General features: G+C 50.1%; 1 protein-coding gene across 1 annotated transcript; it reads left to right on the forward strand.

Moving 5' to 3' along the window:
- The first annotated feature begins 5,559 nt into the window (after nucleotides 1–5,559).
- On the forward strand, nucleotides 5,560–11,461 carry LOC134408715 (C-C motif chemokine 3-like). The gene is made up of 3 exons (XM_063141111.1): nucleotides 5,560–5,688; nucleotides 9,402–9,522; nucleotides 11,273–11,461. Exons 1-3 carry the CDS (start codon nucleotides 5,622–5,624, stop codon nucleotides 11,361–11,363), a joined length of 279 nt encoding a protein of 92 aa, XP_062997181.1. The 5' UTR covers nucleotides 5,560–5,621; the 3' UTR covers nucleotides 11,364–11,461.
- The last annotated feature ends 10,736 nt before the right edge of the window (nucleotides 11,462–22,197 follow it).

The following is a 22,197-nucleotide window of genomic DNA, read 5'->3' on the forward strand; positions in this document are numbered from 1 at the left end:
TGGGCTCTCTCTTCCTCTTGGCCCACTGGCCTCCTCCTTCTGCTCTGGGACTCTCTCTTCCTCTTGGCCCACTGGCCTCCTCTTTCCACATCTGCACTATGGCCCTTGCTGACATGCCCAGGGTAGCACTGATCGCCACTTCTGGGGTCGGGAAGGAATTTTCCTCCAGGGCAGATTGGCCGGAGACCCTGGAGGTTTTTCGCCTTCCTCTGGGCATCCAGCAGGGGTCACTTCTTAGGGCAATCATTAAAGCTAGAAATGATATGTATATTAACTAGGAAACTGAACCGTAAACAAAACAATAACTTTCAAAAATAACTTGAAATATTTAACTTTAAAAACTAGAAATAAATTAAAAAACAGGATAAAGAAGCACCTCTCTTTTCCTACTGGCCCACTGGCCTCCTCCTTCCCCATGGGGCTCTCTCTTCCTTTTGGCCCACTGGCCTCCTCCTTCCCCTCTGGAGCTCTCTCTTCCTCTTGGCCCACTGGCTTCCCCCTTCCCCTCTGGGGCTCTCTCTTCCTCTTGGCCCACTGGCCTCCCCCCCTCTGGGGCTCTCTCTTCCTCTTGGCCCACTGGCCTCCTCCTTCCCCTCTGGGGCTCTCTCTTCCTCTTGGCCCACTGGCCTCCCCCTTCCCCTCTGGGGCTCTCTCTTCCTCTTGGCCCACTGGCCTCCTCCTTCCCCTCTGGAGCTCTCTCTTCCTCTTGGCCCACTGGCCTCCTCCTTCCCCTCTTGTCGCTCCCTCTTCCTCTTGGCCCACTGGCCTCCCCCTTACCCTCTGGGGCTCTCTCTTCCTCTTGGCCCATTGGCCTTCTCCTTCCCCTCTGGGGCTCTCCCTTCCCTTTGGCCCACTGGCCTCCTCCTTCCCCATGGGGCTCTCTCTTCCTTTTGGCCCACTGGCCTCCTCCTTCCCCATGGGGCTTTCTCTTCCTCTTGGCCCACTGGCCTCCTCTTTCTCCTCTGGGGCTCTCTCTTCCTCCTGGCCCGCTGGCCTCCTCCTTCACCATGGGGCTCTCTCTTCCTCCTGGCCCACTGGCCTCCTCTTCCCCGTGGGGCTCTCACTTCCTCCTGGCCCACTGGTCTCCTCCTTCCTCATGGGGCTCTCTCTTCCTCCTGGCCCACTGGCCTCCTCCTTCCCCATGGGGCTCTCTCTTCCTCCTGGCCCACTGGCCTCCTCCTTCCCCCTCTGGGGCTCTCTTCCCTCTTGGCCCACTGGCCTCCTCTTCTCCCCTTGGGTCTCTCTCTTTCCTCTTGGCCCACTGGCCTCCTCCTTCCCCTCTTGGGCTCTCTCTTCCTCTTGGCCCACTGGCCTCCTCCTTCTGCTCTGGGACTCTCTCTTCCTCTTGGCCCACTGGCCTCCTCTTTCCACATCTGCACTATGGCCCTTGCTGACATGCCCAGGGTAGCACTGATCGCCACTTCTGGGGTCGGGAAGGAATTTTCCTCCAGGGCAGATTGGCCGGAGACCCTGGAGGTTTTTCGCCTTCCTCTGGGCATCCAGCAGGGGTCACTTCTTAGGGCAATCGTTAAAGCTAGAAATGATATGTATATTAACTAGGAAACTGAACCGTAAACAAAACAATAACTTTCAAAAATAACTTGAAATATTTAACTTTAAAAACTAGAAATAAATTAAAAAACAGGATAAAGAAGCACCTCTCTTTTCCTACTGGCCCACTGGCCTCCTCCTTCCCCATGGGGCTCTCTCTTCCTTTTGGCCCACTGGCCTCCTCCTTCCCCTCTGGAGCTCTCTCTTCCTCTTGGCCCACTGGCTTCCCCCTTCCCCTCTGGGGCTCTCTCTTCCTCTTGGCTCACTGGCCTCCCCCCCTCTGGGGCTCTCTCTTCCTCTTGGCCCACTGGCCTCCTCCTTCCCCTCTGGGGCTCTCTCTTCCTCTTGGCCCACTGGCCTCCCCCTTCCCCTCTGGGGCTCTCTCTTCCTCTTGGCCCACTGGCCTCCTCCTTCCCCTCTGGAGCTCTCTCTTCCTCTTGGCCCACTGGCCTCCTCCTTCCCCTCTTGTCGCTCCCTCTTCCTCTTGGCCCACTGGCCTCCCCCTTACCCTCTGGGGCTCTCTCTTCCTCTTGGCCCATTGGCCTTCTCCTTCCCCTCTGGGGCTCTCCCTTCCCTTTGGCCCACTGGCCTCCTCCTTCCCCATGGGGCTCTCTCTTCCTTTTGGCCCACTGGCCTCCTCCTTCCCCATGGGGCTTTCTCTTCCTCTTGGCCCACTGGCCTCCTCTTTCTCCTCTGGGGCTCTCTCTTCCTCCTGGCCCGCTGGCCTCCTCCTTCACCATGGGGCTCTCTCTTCCTCCTGGCCCACTGGCCTCCTCTTCCCTGTGGGGCTCTCACTTCCTCCTGGCCCACTGGTCTCCTCCTTCCTCATGGGGCTCTCTCTTCCTCTTGGCCCACTGGCCTCCTCCTTCCCCATGGGGCTCTCTCTTCCTTCCGGCCAACTGGCCTCCTCCTTCCCCATGGGGCTCTCTCTTCCTTCTGGCCCACTGACCTCCTCCTTCCTCATGGGGCTCTCTCTTCCTCTTGGCCCACTGGCCTCCTCTTCCCCATGGGGCTGTCTCTTCCTCCTTGCCCACTGGCCTCCCCCTTCCTCCTCTGGGGCTCTCTTCCTTCTGGCCCACTGGCCTCCTCCTTCCCCGTGGGGCTTTCTCTTCCTCCTGGCCCGCTGGCCTCCTCCTTCCCCATGGGGCTCTCTCTTCCTTTTGGCCCACTGGCCTCCTTCCCCATAGGGCTCTCTCTTCCTCCTGGCCAACTAGCCTCTTCTTCCCCATGGGGCTCTCTCTTCCTCCAGCCCCACTGGCCTCCTCCTTCCCCATGGGGCTCTCTCTTCCTTTTGGCCCACTGGCCTCCTCCTTCCCCATGGGGCTCTCTCTTCCTCCTGGCCCACTGGCCTCCTTCTTCTCCTTTGGGACTCTCTCTTCCTCCTGGCCCGCTGGCCTCCTCCTTCCCCATGGGGCTGTCTCTTCCTCCTTGCCCACTGGCCTCCCCCTTCCTCCTCTGGGGCTCTCTTCCTTCTTGGCCCACTGGCCTCCTCCTTCCCCCTCTGGGGCCCTCTCTTCCTCTTGGCCCACTGGCCTCCTCCTTCTGCCTGGTTCCACATCTGCACTATGGCCCTTGCTGACGTGCCCAGGGTAGCACTGATCGCCACTTCTGGGGTCGGGAAGGAATTTTCCTCCAGGGCAGATTGGCCGGAGACCCTGGAGGTTTTTCGCCTTCCTCTGGGCATCCAGCAGGGGTCACTTCATAGGACAAACATTAATGGTAGAAAATCCAGGTATATCAACTAGGAAACTCAACCATTAGCAAAACAATAACTAAACTTGCAAAAATCAATTGGAATATTTAAATTAAAAAACTAAAAAGAAATATATATAAAAATAAACACTGTCTAGAATAGAACAAACTTTGTCTCAGTCTATTTTCTATTCATTGTGAAGTGAACCGTGCCCTTGGCATTTCTGGGCTGAGAGGGAGTAACTGACCCAGGATTTGTCCAGTGAGCATCATGACTGAATGAGGAACTGGCCAGAGATCCTTCCAGCCCTAGTCTGGCCCTCATACTACAGGTCCACCATCTTCACCTGAGGAAGCTGGGGGCTAAATACTTTCGCCCAAGGTCCTGGCCTGTAGAGTAGCTCCTGTCATGTGAATCTGTAAACATTCTCACTGGTGAACAGCAGAGGGAGGTGGACGTCTTTGAGGAGGACGGTGGAGCTCTCCACCCTTCTCCTCAAAGACCTCCGTCTCCCTCTGCTGTTCACCAGTGAGAATTTCCCCCTTTTTCCAGATGTATCCAGCCCATATTCTTTTTCTTCTAAAAGCAGAGGCATTCCTTGCCCTGTCACCTGTTTGCCATCAGATTGTGACTTGCAGGAACAGTGCAGAAGAGACAAAGTACCGTTTGGGTACCCCTTGGGCATGCAGAAGCACCGTCAATATAGAAGGGCCTTCTATAAGTAAAGAAAGGCGGGGTCCCAATCCCTACCTGAAGTCCACTCTTTGTTCTCCCGATTTTCCCTTCCCTCCTTCTCTCCTACTCTGTAGAGGAGAGTGGAGGATGGATGGTATTGGTGAGGGGACAAGGGTAGAGCAGAGATTGTCCAAGATGTCCTGCAGGGGGACATGTCTGCTCCCTCCCCTCTGCTGCTTCCCCCATGCTTTGCTCTGAGGAGGTCCTTCCTCAGAGTGAGGCATTGGATGAGCAGCTGCTCCTGAGAGACACACCAGCTGCAGCATTTGCCCCAGCAGGAGAGCAGCTGGTGCAGCTCTCTGGAGCCCTAATCAGGCCATTGCCTCACTCTGAGGATTCCCTCAGAGCTAGGAATCTGGCTGCTCTGGAGAAATGTGCCATCTTCTGGGTGGTGGCAGCTCTCCTGGTGCTGGTGGGAGGGGCACAAACCAACACCCATCTCAGTCTGCTGCCTAAGGCAAGTTGTTCACCATGCCTCATGGGAGGGCTGTTCCTACCTACAGGACCCACATTTCATAGAGATAGATAGATAGAGCCAAAGTAACAACAATTCTTAAAAAGGGATCCAGGAAATTACAGGCTGGTTAGTTTGACATCCATTCCAGGTAAATTGGTTGAAAGCATTATTAAAGATAAAATTAGTAAGGCCAAGCATATAGAAGGGCAGGTCCTGCTGAAGAAGAATCAACACATCAAGTCCTGTCTCACTAATCTTCTAGAATTCTTTGAGAGTGTCAACAAACATGTAGACAGGGATGACCCGGTGGACATTGTTTACTTGGACTTCCAAAAGGATTTTGATAAAGTCCCTCACCAAAGACTCCTGAATAAACTTGGCAGTCATGGAATAAGAGGTGAAGTCCTGTTATGGATCAGAAAGCAGAGAGTAGGAATAAATGGTCAATTCTCCCAATGGAGGGAAATAAATAGTGGGGTCCCACAGAGATCGGTATTGGGACCAATTATTTTCAACTTATTCATAAATGATCTGGAATTAGGAGTGAGCAGTGAAGCAGCCAACTTTGCAGACGACACCAAATTATTTAAGGTTGTTAAAACACAAAGGGATTGTGAAGAGCTCTGCTATCATATCTCCCCTTTTGCCCATGTTAGAGGACATGGAGGCATGTCCATGTCTACCCCACTAGATGCGGGTGGTGGGCCTTGGCAAGAGTGCTTGAAAACTTCCACGTGTCTTCACCAGTCTCTTGCTCTTCGTGATGCCCTTCCAAACAGTATGTGAGGCTTATGTGGTTGCCCAAGATCTTTTCGAGATGCAACTCTCGTTTCACTTCTCCTAGCGAAAGCGATGCTACACTCATGCATGGTGGCTCTTCGTCTCAGACTGCTGGTCTCCTTTCCTTGGAAAGGAGAAGCAAGATCCCCTTGATATTTCACTGAATTATTAAGTGACATTATTGCGAGGGTTTTCTTATCTGGAATTTCACCCCAGTGTGGGTGGAAGTAAATCAGTGGAATCTCTTTGAGAATTTTACCCTGCGGTTGGTGGGAGGAGAACTTAAGAGTATATAAGGTGCACAACTTCGTCCCCAAGGCCACACTTTCCAGCTTCTAGAAGGAGGGAGGAAAGGTACCCAGACGGACAAAGATCACCCACCCAGGCCTTCCAGAGACACCAGCCATGGCCAGTCTGAAGCCAGCTCTCCTCCTCGCTCTCCTCCTGGCAATCTCTTATCAACACGTAGCAGGTCAGTGAGTGCTCCCTTCCATTATCGTGTCTTTAAAAAAGTTATAATATTTAAGATGCATAAAGCAGCAATGTGTCTTGGGTGGGAGAGCCCACCAAATACCAAGTTCAAAGCTTGGCAGCACTAGTTGAAGAGCTTCAAGTAGCCGATTCTACAATCTAACCAGCTGGCACTGCATGGTGCCTTAGTGTTCATGCACGTGCGTTGATGGGCATGCACATTAGAGACATGGGAACGGGAACTCTTGCTGGAGGAGAGCAGACCGTGTCCCAGCTAAGCGGTGCGATGCAATTGCCTGGCCTCATTCATGGAATTGTGGGGGGTGGAGGGTGTCTACACTAGGGGTGGGCAGATTTCAGTCTTGTGGGATCTACTGTGTTTTTTTACTAGAACTCCCAAGACCCACCAAATGGAGACTGGTGCAAAAGAGGTACACTTAGAACTCAAGAATTCTGAGCCCAGGAATTTGTTTTGAATGCCAGAACTGAATGAAACTCACAGTCCATCCACACAAACTCCTGTTTCTAGTCGTCCCAAGTTGTCTTTATTTCAGCAGTATGACTATGGGCAGAGGGGACAATCTGATTGCAGCTATTGCTAAGCCACTGTGAATCAGAAATCCTTGACTGTCTACTGCAAACTTCAGAGAGCTCTGCTTTCTGTCCCCTTCCAGTCTATGCAACGCCTTCCACGCCTAACCCTCCCATGTTTTCCCACCACTTCTTCCTCCTGTTCTCTTACCCTAGAAAACCTGCAAAGGAGAAAAAGGTGTAATAGCTGCACAATTCCTTCTCATTAGTACCGTTAGGAGCCCTTGGTCTGGGAGGACCCAAGGTTAGAAACGGAGGTAGCCAGCTGACTGGGGAGCAGTGTTCTTCACAGCAATGTGCTGTGCAGGAGGACCTTTCGACAGCATGAAGATAAACATGACCATAGGAACATTGGAAGCTGCTTTACACTGAGTCCGATCCTTAGTCCATCTAGGCCAGTATTAACAACACTGACTGGCAGCTCAGGTAGAAATGTTTCCAGCTCCTACCTGGAGATGCTGGGGATCAAACCTGGGACCTTCTACATCCAAAGCATGTGCTGAGTCATTGAGCTATGTACAGCCTCTCCTCTGTTAATGAGAGTTGATTCAGCTGATGTTAAAGGCACAGTTACAGCAGCTGGTTGAAAAGCTGCCAACCCAAAGTGTGATTGAAGTACCTTCTAAACCAGCCTTCCTCAACCTGGGGCTCTCCAGATGTGTTGGACTGCATCTCCCAGAATGCTCCAGCTGGCTGGGGCATTCTGGGAGTTGCAGTCCAACACATCTGGAGCGCCTCAGGTTGAGGAAGGGCCGGCTGTCTAAATGCATCCCACACACACACTTCTCCTCATAGTCATTGTGAGCCAACTGTAGATAAAGCATCTGGAAATAAACCAGGGATTGATGTAATCAGTGAAGGCTGGTGGCTCTGATGTCAGTGGGGTGGTGTATCCCTTCCGGTTTCAGGCAGAACCAGCAAGAATTCTTAAAGAAGCTATCCAAAGTGCTGAATCTATTTTGGGGATTGGGTTCAACACTTTGGACAACTCCTTTAGAGTTCTGGCTGGTTCTGACTGAATCCCGGAATGGCTTCACTGCTCCACTAACATCAGACCCACCAGCCTACACTTGGTGTAATTAGATGATTCACTAAATGCCTGCCCTCATGCACAGCCAGGCTAACCTCCCAGGTGGTACTGATGTAGCTCCACCAAGTGACTGGGGCTGCGTACTTTGCTCTCTCACTTATGAGTAAGCGCCACCAAACTCCGACAGGCTTACTGCTGAGTAGACATGCGTAAGGTTACCTGCCTGCCACCAAGGGCAATTGGACTGGGGAGTACAAGGCACAGGGCCTTTTCTGTGATTGCACCATACCTCTGGAATTGACATCCATCTGAGATTTGATAGGCTCCCTTCTCTGAAGATCTTCAGAATTAGAGCTGTGCCCCAGAGTTCTCCACCCTATTTGTGGATAGAGAAATTGGGGGACAATTTCACTGAATTGCAGGTAAAAAGCATTGTAGAACAGCTTCTTTCTTTGTCTTCCTAAGGGTTTTGTTTTTTTGCACTGTCACTTAGGGTGACCATATGAAATATATGAGGAACCTGGTGAAATGCCCTCTTCATCACAACAGTTAAAGTGCAGGAGCTCTACTAGAGTGACCAGATTTAAAAGAGGGCAGGGCTCCTGCGCTTTAACTGTTGTGATGAAGAAGGAGTTTCACCAGGTTCTCCATACATACAAATGACACCTGCTGAAATTCCCTTTTCAGTACAACTGTTAAAGATACAGGAACCCTGTCCTCCTTTTCATATGGTCACCCTACTGTCACTGAAAATAGCAAGAGCATCAACTGGGTTGGCAGCCTGTCCCCCATTTTGCATCCTCTACAATGCTCCATATACCTAGCATCACCCCAGAACATTGAGAGGAGGAAATGCAGCCACCACCACACACAAAAAAAAGAGTGATGAAGAAAATGTGGAGAAAATTCTGAAAGGTGCCTTTCACTTCTAGGGGATAAGAAAAGAAAAATCCCTACGAAATGGGTTTCCATTTTTCTGCCTCATTCTCAGGGCATGTTATAATCTATTTTGAATGTGTGTTGGTGGCGTTTTGGACCCTAACTAATCCCTGTGAGGTGGCTGTGGGCACTGTAAATGTTTCTTTCTATTGCACTTCTCATCCTTGCTCTACACCAGCCTTCCTCAACCTGGGGCGCTCCAGATGTGTTGGACTCCAGATGTGTTGGACTCCAGATGTAGTCCAACACATCTGGAGCGCCCCAGGTTGAGGAAGGTTGCTCTACAGTCTCCCAGGCTGCCTGCACTTCCTGATCTAAAAAGGCCCCTAGGGAGAGGAATAAATTCTTGATGTCTTCCTTTGGCCAGGAAGTGCAGGAAGCCAAGGAGGCTACAGGCTGTCAGAGAGAGGACTGTACAATGACAGACAGGACGCTCTCACACACTCCTCAGCCCCCTCATAAGTAAGGGAAGCACAAGAACCCTGAATGAAACCCATGAGAATTTCTCCAAAATTTCTTCTGCTTTGAATTTCTTTTCGAAAGCAATTTCTTTTCTAACAAATTGAATTAGAATGGTCAAATTTCTCACGGGAGAAATTTTCAGCACAGCAGTATTCAGAATGGCTCTAAAAAAACCCGCTTGCTTTCTCTGGCCTTTCCATAGTCATCAGGGTTCACTGGTGTTATCTGTTTTATTGGTGTGTTCTGTTTTTCTCATGTTTGATCGAGAACATAATGATTGCCTTTCTGCTTGTTTTGGCATATTTATGGTGTTGTTGTTTTTTATCTTGTGCACTGCCTTGAGAGGGTTTTACCCAGTGGAGGCTGGGGACTCCGATGAGAGTGGGGCAGTGAACCCACTCAGGGTTTCCGTCAGAACTCCAAAGGAGCTATCTGAGGTTCTGAAACCTTCTGGCTGAAACCCAGAGAAAATTCATCACCCCACTGACATTGGGGCCACCAGCCTCCACTGGGTTCTACCCTTAAAGAGTTCCTAAATTATTATTATTATTATTATTATTATTATTATTATTATTATTATTATTATTATTATTTTGGAATGAATAAGTACAGGTCAGGCCATACGTCTCAATGCCAATAAATAGGAGCATTTTTCACATAATGGCCTCCGTCTCATTTATCTCATCCTTTAGCGATGTGTCTCAGCTGTCCGAAGGAGTGTTGCTTTGCAGTAAGGAGAGGGTTGCCGATTCTTCGTAAAAACATGGCATCTTACTACAAGATCACGAGCGATTGCTACTTAAATGCTGTTGTGTAAGTATAGAACAATGATGTCTCCCCCTAACCTTCAGCTAAAGGGCATGCATTTTGGGGATCAGCAATGCTCTCATTTCACTAAATCACATTTTGGGAAGTCTCCCAAACAAGGGTTGAGCCATGAGCCAGACAGTTGTTGGACATGTGTACCACCACACTATATATCAGGAGTAGGCAATCTGGTGCCCTCCAAAATGTTTGGGGCTACAGTTCCCATCAGCCCCAATCAGCATGAATAGGAAAGAGGGAGATGTGTTCGTTTATTATTGCATTAGTATCCCACCTTTCTGCCATTATGGAATTCAAGGTTCCCAAGTAGTCTCCCCTCCAGGCACTAACCAGACTCAGACCTGCTTAGCTTCACCAATGTGGCTGCCTCGTGTGCCTTCAGACCATGCCCTGGGACTTGTAGTCCATGAGTATCTGGAGGGCACCAGGTTGCTTTCCAGAAGCCTGGTCTAAAACAAACTGAGACGAATTTGTCAAATACATCCCAACTCGTACATCTCAACACATATGGCTGTGTTGTTGCTACATGTAGGTTCAGATTAGATGGGGCAGCAGAAAATCATTTTCTTTAAATGAGGGATAGAGGGAGAAATTTGTTCAGTTTACATTTCAATGCAAAGACTGCTAATTTTACACTTTGAAGTAATATGTGAACCAAATCTCAATTATCTTTCGAAATTTGCACTTTTCCTAATTTTGCAATGGAATATTTCAATTAAAATGTGTGTATTGGGGAAAGTGCACTTACAAATGTTAAGCAATTGTATGTTACAATTGCATACAAAAATGCATGTATTAGGAGCACAAACGTTTGTGCTAATTTCTAAAAATAAAATCTCAAATTTTGGTATGAACTGACTTTAACAATAGGGAAAAATGAGAAACTTAGAGCAACCAAAATTGATAGGTTTGTTCACCCCTACTTCAAATCCACATCTGCCCGATCATATCTTAAGCCAGGGATGGAGAGCGTGCGGCCATCCAAATGTTGTTGGATTGCAACTCCCATCATCTCCCACAATTGGCTATGCTAGCAAGGGCTGATGGGAGTTGCAGTCCAACAGCACCTGGAGGGCCACACGTTCTCCATCCCTGGCTTAAAGTATGATTGGGCAGTAGTAAGTGGAAGTGGCAGGCCAGATTTTATTGGCAAAAGGTGTGTGTAGGTGAGGGGAACTGAACCCTCACCTTATTTCTCACCGCCCCTTCCTGCAGGCACTTTTGACCCCAGTAGACTCACCTTTGGCATCGTAGCCTGGCTGGAGGGAGAAGAGGAATTCTTGTGCTGCATTGCTCACTTCACCCATGTGCCCCCTATTGGACTTAAAATGGAGCCCACTACCCACCTATACACCCACTGACTTGAGTTTGAGCAACCCAAAGCAATTATCAATAAAAAAGCATGACCCCATAAAATAACTAAAACGGCGCTGGCAACCGTAAGATATTCAACTGATGCCTTAACAGTCTACTCATAAGTAAGCCCCACTGTTTTCAATGGGGCCTACTCCAGGTAAATGTAGTCTAAGAAATCTGGAGGAACGTCTTAACCTGGTGCAACGTTGGAGTCATCTCCAATGTTAGAGCTGAAACAAATGTGTCTGTACAGTCATGTGTCACTAGAGCTGTCATTTGGCCCCAAATGAGAAGGCTTAAATGAAGAGAAGGGGATGTATGTACAGACGATGCAGCCCGAGACATTGTTTTTAAATCAGTGCCTCTTCTCTTCTCTCCAAAGGTTGGTTATGAAGAGTGGCAGACGGATCTGTGTTGATCCCACAACACCTTGGGTGAAAAGGGCAATAGCAGACTTGCCAGAGAAAAAGTAAGAAGACCCATTGAAGAACCAGGAAGAAAAGTCTTCCCTGGCAAGAAGGAAGACACCTCTCACTGCTTATAGCTCTTTTACATCAGCTTGTCCGCATCATATCTGATTATTTGTTTTAAGCACTATAATATGAATATCTACTGTGCAATTTTTAACCTGTGTTGAAAATTATTTATGTACAGAGTAGGCAACTTCCGGCTTTTCACATCTTTTGGCCTCCGGCGGCCATCATCCCTCACCATTGGCTATGCCCCTTCTTGTATATGCCATGGATCTCCCCCCGCAAAGAACTCTGGGAAACGTCACTTTGTGAAGTCCCGAGAAATACCTTGGTCTCTTCAGAGCAGCAGTTCCTTGATTGGGAACAGTGACCAGTAAGCAGGTTCAAAGTTGTCTACTTTTTGTAGTGTAGATAAGGCCATGGAGGGCAAGAGAGGAAGAGCCTTGCTGGATGAGACCAAAGGCCTATCCAGTCCAGCACCCTGTTTCTCACAGTAGTTAACTAGATGCCCCTCTGGGAAGCCCATGGTGGTAGAATTGCCATGCAAAATGCCCATTCATAAAACGCACAAATACCAGTAGGATATATATAGAAGCACCAATGGAACTGTGTTGTATTTATCATTGCCATGTATACTTGATGTTTGCCCCTCCATTCCTGCCGGCTTCTGGCCTTTACTTGCTTCACTGCAGCATCAGCTAGGGTGTCCAGGTGTCCTACTTCACAGAGGACAGTCCTCTGTCTTTGAGAGCTGGTAGAGGATAGTCCTCTATTTGAAGGTGTCCTCTATCTGACGAGGTGTCCAGTCCAAGTTTGGCTTAATGTCAAAGAACCATAAGGAGGAAGAACAGGCTAGGGTCTTGGAGTCCCCCCTCCACAGTTAGCATGTAGACAGTCAATCTTCCTCAGTGTGGTGAGATGTATTGTCTTTCTATTGAAATTATCATTATTTCTAATTTCCCTCCTTGCATAAAATTTAGCATATGCAAGTGTTAAGCACCTGGGTGCCCTCTTATTTGATAAACCATCGCATCTCTTTTTGGTCATGCATACGAGGCTACCCTAGCTGCTTGTTCACTTGCTCTTCTCCTGGGTCCAATCCACACCACCTCCGAGGGAGAAATGAGCAGAGGTTACTGGTCTTTCTCCTCATTGACTTAGGAAGGGCAGGTAAAAGAGCCATGGCAGAAAGAAGGAAGAGGAACAAGGACAGGAAGTTCTCGGGATTGCCAGTGGGTCCCCTACTGGGACATGGGCCTTGGCGAGTGCCCAATGATGCCGACCCCTGATGGCCACCCAAGCATCAGCCCCTTTGCCTTCATGCCCAGCTATACCCGATCCCCAGAGCTGGCGGTTCTTGGAGAGGGCTACTTTTCAGGGAGGGTCACCCTTTGCAGAACTCAGTCCTATACATCAGCCCCAGGCAAGATATTTTGTTCTGTCAGGTCAGTGGCTCCGGCTAGCTGGCTGTAATTCCTGTTGCTCATATATTTGAAACTTCTGTTTATGGATGATTGGTGGGTTTTCAAAATGGATGGAGCCCGTGTTCAGTTTCTTTCTTAAAAGAAGGAAAGGTGGTACATCACCTTAAAGAATAAAACAAACTAAGAGCAATAACCGTGCTGTACATTTGTTGGGTCTGGTGTCCTCAACGGTCTGGTCAACTCTCCTTTGAATAGTGTAGGTTCTGACAAACTAAATTCCTACAATCCTCTCTCCACTTACCAGGACGTGGTCCCCATGGATAATGCGTGGCTTACTTCTGAGTAGACGTGCACAGGACTGGTCTGCAAAGACATAGTGATGTGAGCTGTGCTGGCCGAATCATGCTGGGACTTGTAGGGCTTTTTCTTGCCTAAACAAGCATAGGATTGCACCCTAACGAACTTGGCCCAAGGCAGGTCTCCACCTCAAGTGGGGACCTACTGTGACTCTGCCCTGCTGCCACTGCCTCCTCTTCTCCTCACCCCTGAGCTGCACACCTGTTTGCCACCAGGTGGCTTACCTGCTCGCTGCGCAGCTCCTGAGGGTGGGAAGACCTTACAGCAGCCTTCCTCAACCTGGGGCGCTCCAGATGTGTTGGACTGCAACTCCCAGAATGCCCCAGCTGGCTGGGGCATTCTGGGAGTTGCAGTCCAACACATCTGGAGCGCCTCAGGTTGAGGAAGGCTGCCTTACAGGCAAGTGCACTGGCAAGGTGGGTGGGCGTGTCTGCTCCAGGAAAAGTAAACCAGCGAGTGGGGCTACCTGGGTTGGGAGAGACACAAGTGGGGTAGTTGGGAGCACATGTGGGCGGGAGGCAAGGTGGGAGGCACGGGGGCTAGTGAGGGGCTCATTCAATTTGTTAGAAAAGAATTGCTTTCGAAAAGAAATTCAAAGGAGAAGAAACTTTGGCGAAATTCTCATGGGTTTCGTTCAGGGTTCTTGTGCTTCCCTTACTTATGAGGGGGCTAAGCAGTGTGTGCGAGTGTCCTGCCTTTCATTGTACAATCATCTCTCTGGCAGCCTGTAGCCTCCTTGGCTTCCCGCACTTCCTGCCCAAAGGAAGACATCATGAATTTATTCCTCCCTTTGGGTCTTTTCAGATCAGGAAGTGCAGGCAGCCTGGGAGACTGTAGAGCAAGGGTGACATGTGCTTGTTCCTGCCAGCTGGCTGCATGGCCAGCCATGAGAGCGGTCAGTAGGACCAACAAGCAGCACATCCTTTAGAGGCGGAGAGCACGGTACGTTGCCCACCCTGCACTGGGTTTACTCTGGATCACCTTTATTCTTTTTTGAACCCAAAGGACCCAGCACAGGTGCCTTCGTCAGGGGTTTGGGATGCTGAAGCCGTCCCTGTGGTGCGCCTACTTCTGCTTAGGCCCCACAGCCATACAGATCTGCCCCCTTGCCCCAAACTTCTCCCTTCCACTGCCACCATAGATCGACCTGTACCCTTCCCCAGGTACTCCAATGACCACACCGGGTGTAAAGGAATGTAATTTAATAACAAGACATCAATGCAGGTTCAAAATCTTAATGGTTTCTCTCAGTTCACAAGCGTATGGTTTCAAAGTACAATGCGTAATGGTTTCAGATGGTAATTTCACTTAAGTGTTTCAAATATAACTTTATAAGTACTCCTGCTTTCTAAACCACACTATTCTCTCTCCCACACTCTAATCCACCAAAACAACAAAGCACGCAGACCCTTCCTATTTCTATTCCAAACCTCTCTCTCATATACTCTCATCTGTTAAACTTCCTGACTGTTAGAGCAGTACGACAATGGAACCAGTGACCTAGGGAGCTGTGGATCATAGAATTCCATGATTCTATGGATCATAGAATCATAAAATAGCAGAGTTGGAAGGGGCCTACAAGGCCATCAAGTCCAACCCCCTGCTCAATGCAGGAATCCACCTTAAAGCGTCCCTGACAGATGGTTGTCCAGCTGCCTCTTGAAGGCCTCCAGTGTGGGAGAGCCCACAACCTCCCTAGGTAACTGGTTCCATTGTCATACTGCTCTAACAGTCAGGAGATTTTTCCTGATGTCCAGCTGGAATCTGGCTTCCTTTAACTTGAGCCCGTTATTCCGTTTCCTGCACTCTGGGAGGATCAAGACTTTTAAGAGCTTTGCACACAAAGCCCAGAACAGGGATGAATGAATCTCTCGGTGTCAGTTTTCCCCACATTGGTGGGGGTTTTTTTGTTTGTTTTTTAAAAAAACTCCAGGTCTTTTTGTCCTGAATATGGACAGCCTTTGCCAATCTTGGTCAATTCTTCTCAAAACTGAACTGAACTGAATTCTTGATGGATTGGTCTTCCCTGTGAAAGTAGGCTGCTTGAAACACCCTTTAAGGAAAGGGGGAAGAAGAGGGGATCGGAACATCTTCCATTGCAGACGGTGCCTGTTCTGGCTTTTTAGTCATCCTTGCTCTGCACAACCAGCAGCCCCAGAAGGAAACTGTGTCTGCCAGGCGCATGATAGCTGCACTGCCCGACCATGGTGGGAAAGCCATTGGTCATGCGTTTAGCTTCTGAGATAAGCCCCTTCCAATCTAACAGCACAATTTCTTCCTCTACGTGTAACACACAGTGACAAATTTCCTGGGTGATGCTCCTGCCTTAGCAGTAGTTGAGGGGGGGGGACTTGCCCACCAACCGGGGGGGGGGGGAGGGGTCCTCAGGCACCAAACATGAGCAATATGAAAATTATGCAAAATGCTCCTTCCTTCCTCATTCTGGACTGGGGGATTTGTAACAAGCATTACACAAATATCTTTCCAGTATTCAACATAAAATTAAAAAAAAACCACACCCATATGCATCCTCTCACATGTACACCCTACATAAACACACACACACACACACACACACACACACACACACACACACACACTCTAAAAAGGCCCTGAAACCCAAAGAAAACATACTCCTGGTATCAGAAGTAGTGTGCCTACGTGCACCCGTTGTTGGGGAACATGGGTGGGAGGGTGCTGTTGTATTACTGTCCTGGTTTTGAGTTTCCTGTGGGCAGCTGGTTGAACAGAAACTTGGACTAGATGGACCCGTGGTCTGATCTAGCAGGGCTCTTTTTATGTTCTTAAAACTAGGGCTGTGCACGGACCCCCCCCCCCGAACCGCTTTGGGTCAATCTGACCCTCCCCCTGGAGGGGCGGCTTGAGGTTTTGCCCCCCTTCCCTACTTACTTGCCATTGCAGTGGACAGCGGAGGCAGGTAAGTGGGGACAAAATGGGTGCCAAATAAGCCCCCTCCCCCCTGCCTCCTTACCTGGCTCCTCTGCCAGCGCTGCATAGACTGTGGCGCCGGTGCCAGGTGAGCCCCCCTCCCCCCCACTTACCTGCGTTCGGAGCTCCGGATGGAGGTGAACTGCTTCGCCTCGATCCGCAGCTCCCCTGACCCGATTCGGATCAGCCTTTGGCAGAGGCGAATCAGGCCGCTCCACTCCAGCTTCTACGACCCGAAACGGAGTGGAGCACAGCCCTACTTAAAACCTCATAGAAATCTATCCTTTAAATCAGCATCCCTTTCAAGCAGCACCAGCTATGCTATTTTTATTTCCCACAATACTCCTGGTTTTCAGTCATTCCAGGGGATTGTCAGAAATTTCAACAGTTCGCTCCAGTAACCCAGAGCTGAAGGGTCTGTCATGGCCCACCAACAGAGAATGGAGGCCCAGAGGGCACTTTGCCTTGCTCCCCTCCTCAAACCCAGAGCTAGCCCTGGTCATACACATGCCCTGTGAAGTTGAGTCCCTTTATGGCCTGTGGCAATGAGCAACCCTGACCTGGAAGCTTTTATAAGGGTCACAGAGGACTGCATGACCCACTCTGGCCTTTCCCCCCCCCCTTTTCTTTTTTACAATGAGGCTTCTTGACTGGTTGGGCTGGTTCTTGGATGTCTCCTGCTGCTGGTGCTTGTGTCCTAACTAGGGTGACCCTATGAAAAGGAGGACAGGGCTCCTGTACCTTTAACAGTTGGATTGAAAGGGGAATTTCAGCAAGTGTCATTTGTATGCATGCAGCACCTGGTGAAATTCCCTCTTCATCACAACAGTTTGAGCTGCAGGAGCTATACTAGGGTGACCAGATCCAAAAAAGGGCAGGGCTCCTGCAGCTTTAACTGTAGTGATGAAGAGGGAATTTCACCAGGTGCTGCATGCATAAAATGACACCTGCTGAAATTCCCTTTTCTATGCAACTGTTAAAGGTACAGGAGTCCTGTCCTCCTTTCCATAGGGTCACCCTATCACTAACCACGGCCTTTTCTGGAGAAAGCTGGTCTTGCAACAGTCTCATTTCACTATCAGCCATGTGAGGCTGCTGTAATATGCCCTTGAAGAATGTCCAGCATATGCTGTCTTTTCCTAGAACTTACTCCGATTAGCCCTATGCCTGTTTGTAAAGCTAATGTGCTTATGGTGATGGGGGGGGGGGCTCCTAAGCCCTGCCCCCAACCTCCTCAATATGCCTAACCTCTGGTTAGATGTTTGCTGAACACACTCACAGAGCCCTCACAAAGATCTCATCTCACAAGGGTCTCACATAGGGGCGTTGGGGGTAGGAATGTTGGAGGAAGCCAGTTGCAAAGCGGATGTGAACAAACTTTTGATGGCTTGGACTCCTGGTCTTCGTTCTGTCTTTTGCGAGTCAAACGAGCTAGCGGATTTTTTTTTTAATTCGCAGAAATAGGCATTTGCACAAATTGTGTTTGCAATTTATGCAAATGGTTATTGCGAATTGGCTTCGGTTTCGGGCCGCCTCGGACTTCACCCGAACCAGTTCGGATCTGGTTCGGGAGGGCCTGAATCACCCCAATCCGCTTTGGATTCGGGGTTTGGATCTGAGGCAGTGCACAGCCCTACTTAAAACCAGAGGTGTGCTCTGCTCCATTACGGATCCATGCGGCTACAGCAGTGGAACCAGGTAAGTGGGAAGGAGGAGGGGGCTTACCTGGCTCCATCATGGTCCTTGAAGCAGCTTCAACTGCCGCCCAGGCCTAACAATGGAAATAGGCTGTGGCCTATTTGTGGCCTTAGGCCTGGGCGGCAGTTGAAGCCACCCACAGACTGGGACGCACGGCGGAGTCAGGTAAGTGGGGGAGGGGGGCTTACCTGGCTCTGCCGTCCGCCGTCGTGGTCCATGCGGTGGCAGACAGCGGAGCCAGGTAAGGAAGGAGGGGGGCTTATTTGGCCCCCATTTTGTCCCCTTTCTCCACTTACCTGCCTCCGCTGCCTGCCGCGGAGGCAAGTAAGTGGAGAAGGGGGGTAAAATGGGGGCTGAATATCAATCCGGATCTCCGGATCTCGCTCCGGATCCAGTTCTGGAGCAGATCAGGGGAGGTCCGGATCGACCCAAACCGGTTTGGGCCTGGTCCGGATCAGGATCCAAAGCAGTTCAGGGTGTGTGTGCACAGCCCTACTTAAAACACACGCACAAAGGGCAAGTATTAAGCAGCTGGCAAAATGGATGAAAGACAGACAGATTAAGTCAAGGCACATCAAAAGAAAAGAGAAAAGAGGAACTGCAGGCAGAGGATGGGAGTGGTGAGATTAAAAAGGCTAAAACGAACCGAAAGCCCAGCGGTCTTCTAGAGCGTTTTCTCAAGTTCCACGTAGTGGAGGCGGTCAGGCCGTTGAAAGCAAACCCTCACCAGCCAAGCCAAGCCAAGCCAAGCCAAGCCAAGCCCCCTGGTGCAGCCGGAGACTGCCTGCGGACGGACGGGATTGTGGAGTTAGCAGGAGGGAGAAAACGTACCTTGCGTGGGACAACATGAGCTTTCGGCTGGTCAAACCTTTTCCGCCCTTGCTTTTTTTCATTGCCTGGCTCCTGGGTGAGTTTCCTTTCTGATGAGTGTTTTCTCCTGCTTTTGAGAACCCTGCTACAGATCCAGGGGCTCTAACTCCCGCTCTGTCCATTACGCAGAATGTGAGGTTTTAGGCAAGGCTGGAACATTCTGGCCCCGGGCCACCTCAGCTTGCAGATGGAGGGGGCGGACCTTTCTATGAATGCACAACAACAACAACAACAACAACAACAATAATTCTGGGCTGTGCTCCTTCAGATTGGAAGTCGGTGTGGAAGTCATTTTTTTTAATGTAATAAATTCCTATCTAGAAAGCTAGCAGATGAGGGAGATGCCAATTCTGGGTAAATGCTGGGGGCCACACTGCTGGTGACACCTGTGAGGGGCCACCACTTCCTGAGCCCTGCGCTCTGGTCTCCTTTATTTCTCTATCTTTTCCCATCTTTTTTTCCCATCAAAAGCAATGCGCTGGCAATTCCAGTGCATTGTGGGTAAGCCCACCCACCCCCCCGCAATGGCTGCAAGTGGGCCGGCATCCACCCAGAGGGTAGGAGGTACCCAGGATAGTACTCTGCCAAGACCTCCCCGAACCCTGGAGCTTCTACCCCTTACCAGCATCAATCCTCTGGAAACCTGGGTTCCCCTGGCAGACCCATAACATGGGGCTCCTCACATGTGTCCCAAGGCTATGCGCATTGACGGTGCTGCAGGAAGGGGGTAGTGCTGCGGTGGATCCTAGGTTAATGCTAGAACTTGGCCTCGGAGGTCGGAAATCTGAAAGAGGGGCGTCGGAACGTTCTCCCTTCCCAGACGAATTGCAGGATATTATTCCGCACAGGCAGCAGGACTGGCTTCATTGCGCAAGCAACCCAAACTGCAGGGGCTCCCAGAGGTGCCCAGGAAGCAACGAGGCCTTCCCCTGATGGTGTTTCATTGCAGTGGGTTGTGGCGACAGTTGTGTCTTTCGTTTTGTGCCAGTGAGTGTTGCCGGTTGTTGGGTTTTTGGGGGGAATGTTTGCTGCTGTTGCTGTTTTTACTATATATTTTTTTTTAATTACGTGAGTTTTACTGTTGTGCACCCCCTTGGGAGGGCTCCTGCCCTGAAAGGCAGCCAAGGTGTATTTCAAATAAATAAGGGTGGGGGTGGGGAGGGAGCGCTGTCTCCAGCCTCAGAAGGGGGAATCCGGAGGATCCCAGGATCCCTGGGGTGCTCGCCTAGGGACCATAGGATTGCTGTCTCATAAGTAAGTAAATAAATAAATAAATAAATACATGCATAAGCCAGCCTTCCCCAACCCTGTGCTCTACAGATGCTTTGGACTTCAGTTTCCATCAGCCCCAGTCAGCATGGCCAATGGTCAGGAATGCTTGGAGTTGAAGTCCAAAATGTCTGGAGAGCCACAATGCAGTGAGAGGAGCGATGCAGAATGTGACGACTGTGTTTCCCGGTTGACGGGGACTTGTTCCGCAGACGTTCTTGGGGTGGAGGCAGGGAGGGGGAGTGTCATAGCTGCAGCTGTCCGGAGGAGGATGTGGCTGAGCAGTGCAGCTGGGCGCCCAAAGGCACTCTGTCGGGAAGTGGCATCACGAATGAAGGAACAGAAAGCAAGAAAGGGGGGGGGGAAAGAAAGCAAACCCCAAGCACCCGAAGATAGGGTGGGTAACGCTCATGGCACATGTGCAAAATTGTCTAAGGGGGGAAGAACTCTGCAACCCTTCCCAATTTATTGCAAATCAGCTGGAAATTGACCAATAAATCCAGATTAACCTTCTGCCAACCCCGAACTTGAGGGAAAGCAAGCCTATGCCTAATCCTGAGCGGTGCTCAGGGCCCGTGTGAGAAGGAAGTGGCCGTGGAACCTCTCAGGAGCAGCGGCCACTGTGCTATGAGATTCAACATACTCTGCAAGAAAAGAGTTCCCCCAGAAACCCAGCATGGTCACATTCGGTTGCACAAGAGTAACCCTCTCCCCTAAAAAGGAAGAAGATTTAACCAATCTGAGGATTTTCATTAAAGGGAAGCTGGAAGGGAGTAAGTAGGGGGAGGGGGAGGTCAAATCTCCTCAGGCCTCTTGGAGGTTCTTCCAAATCACAATGAGAAAAACTCAGCGAATGTGAATCCCACAGCTTAGGAAAGGTACAAACATACCCAAGAGGGTGACAGTGTGGCTAATGAGCAGCACCACGGGAGATGACAAAAACGTTGTAGAAGAAGCAGCTCTTTAAGAAGAGCCATCTTTTGATGTACCTCCTAAAACTGTGTCAGGCCCCGAGGGATCCCTCTGAGCAGAGCGTTCCACCAGGGCTGGATCTACACTACAGCTTTAAAACAGTTTATAACAGTTTTGACAACTGTTGGGGTCCATGACACACTCCATATACAGTTTTCAAAATGTTTTCAGTGTTTTATCTTGCTTTGTGTAGTGCAACTGCTGAGAAGACCCTGGACTACGGCTGCTGGGAGTTGCAGGCCACCAATGTCTGGAAGACCACAGGTTCTCCACCACTGCTCTCCCTCACTTGTGGCTGCCCACTTAGCTTCCTGAGGCCGGGGGATCCAAAGTAAGGCCCCCAGGTGACGACCAGAGCATGCGAGGAAGAACATATGGGAGAAGGTGGTCCTTAAGGTGTGCAGGATGGAGGCGCTGAGCCCTGCTCCCTGCCCAACTGTATCCAGCTGCTCTCCCTCACTGGAGGTGCTGCCCCCACAACCCAGCTGACTTATGGGAGACGGTCTGGCAGAAAAGTGCTTGCTGTTTGGCAACTGGCTTTAAATGATAAGTTGACGCAACATAGCAGGTTAGCAAGGGGGGAACTATCATCAGACCCGTTTTGGAGAACTGGTTGGACTTCCTCTCATTCATTAATATGAAAATCCTGGCAAACCTAGACCTCTACAGGCCAAAGAACCCTTTGGTCAGGGGTTCAAACTTAACCTGGAACTTTTCCTGTACAAGAAGCTGTAGATTTGGTTATTCACTGTGTGGTTTTTTGTGATATGAATACCCTTGATTTTCACTGTGGCACTGTGGGAACATTTATATTGTTGTTGAGTGCTCTCTCTCTGTCTCTCTCTCTCTCTCTCTCTGTAATGTAAACTCTAAGAAGCTGTGTGCATGTGCGGGTCCGTGTTCATCCACCCTGCAGCCCCTGGCACTTCCGAGGCATGGCTCTGCCACTGTTTGATACAAGTGAAATTCCATGCCACTGGGCCATGCCAACAGGTGTGCTTTGCCTCAGCCCTGAACTCCAAATCCGAGTCAAAGCAGGCTGATTTGGCCCAGATCCATTTCAGGACTGGATTGGGCTGCCTCGGCTCAAAGCAAATGAAGCGCTTTGGCCTAATTTGGCTTAATGGCCAGCCACTGCCGGCTGCTGCCCCCCACCCACCCTGTGGTACTTACCTGAAGCCTCTGTGCACTTTGGCGAGCCGCCCGTCTTCCTCGAGCGCTGTGCTGGACTGCTGTAGATCTACTGGCCATTTCCAGCTGCCGTAGTTTACAACAGTGGATCTACGGCAAGCCAG

The sequence above is a fragment of the Elgaria multicarinata genome, chromosome 14, assembly GCF_023053635.1.
Source record: "Elgaria multicarinata webbii isolate HBS135686 ecotype San Diego chromosome 14, rElgMul1.1.pri, whole genome shotgun sequence".
Classification (NCBI taxonomy): Eukaryota; Metazoa; Chordata; class Lepidosauria; order Squamata; family Anguidae; genus Elgaria; species Elgaria multicarinata.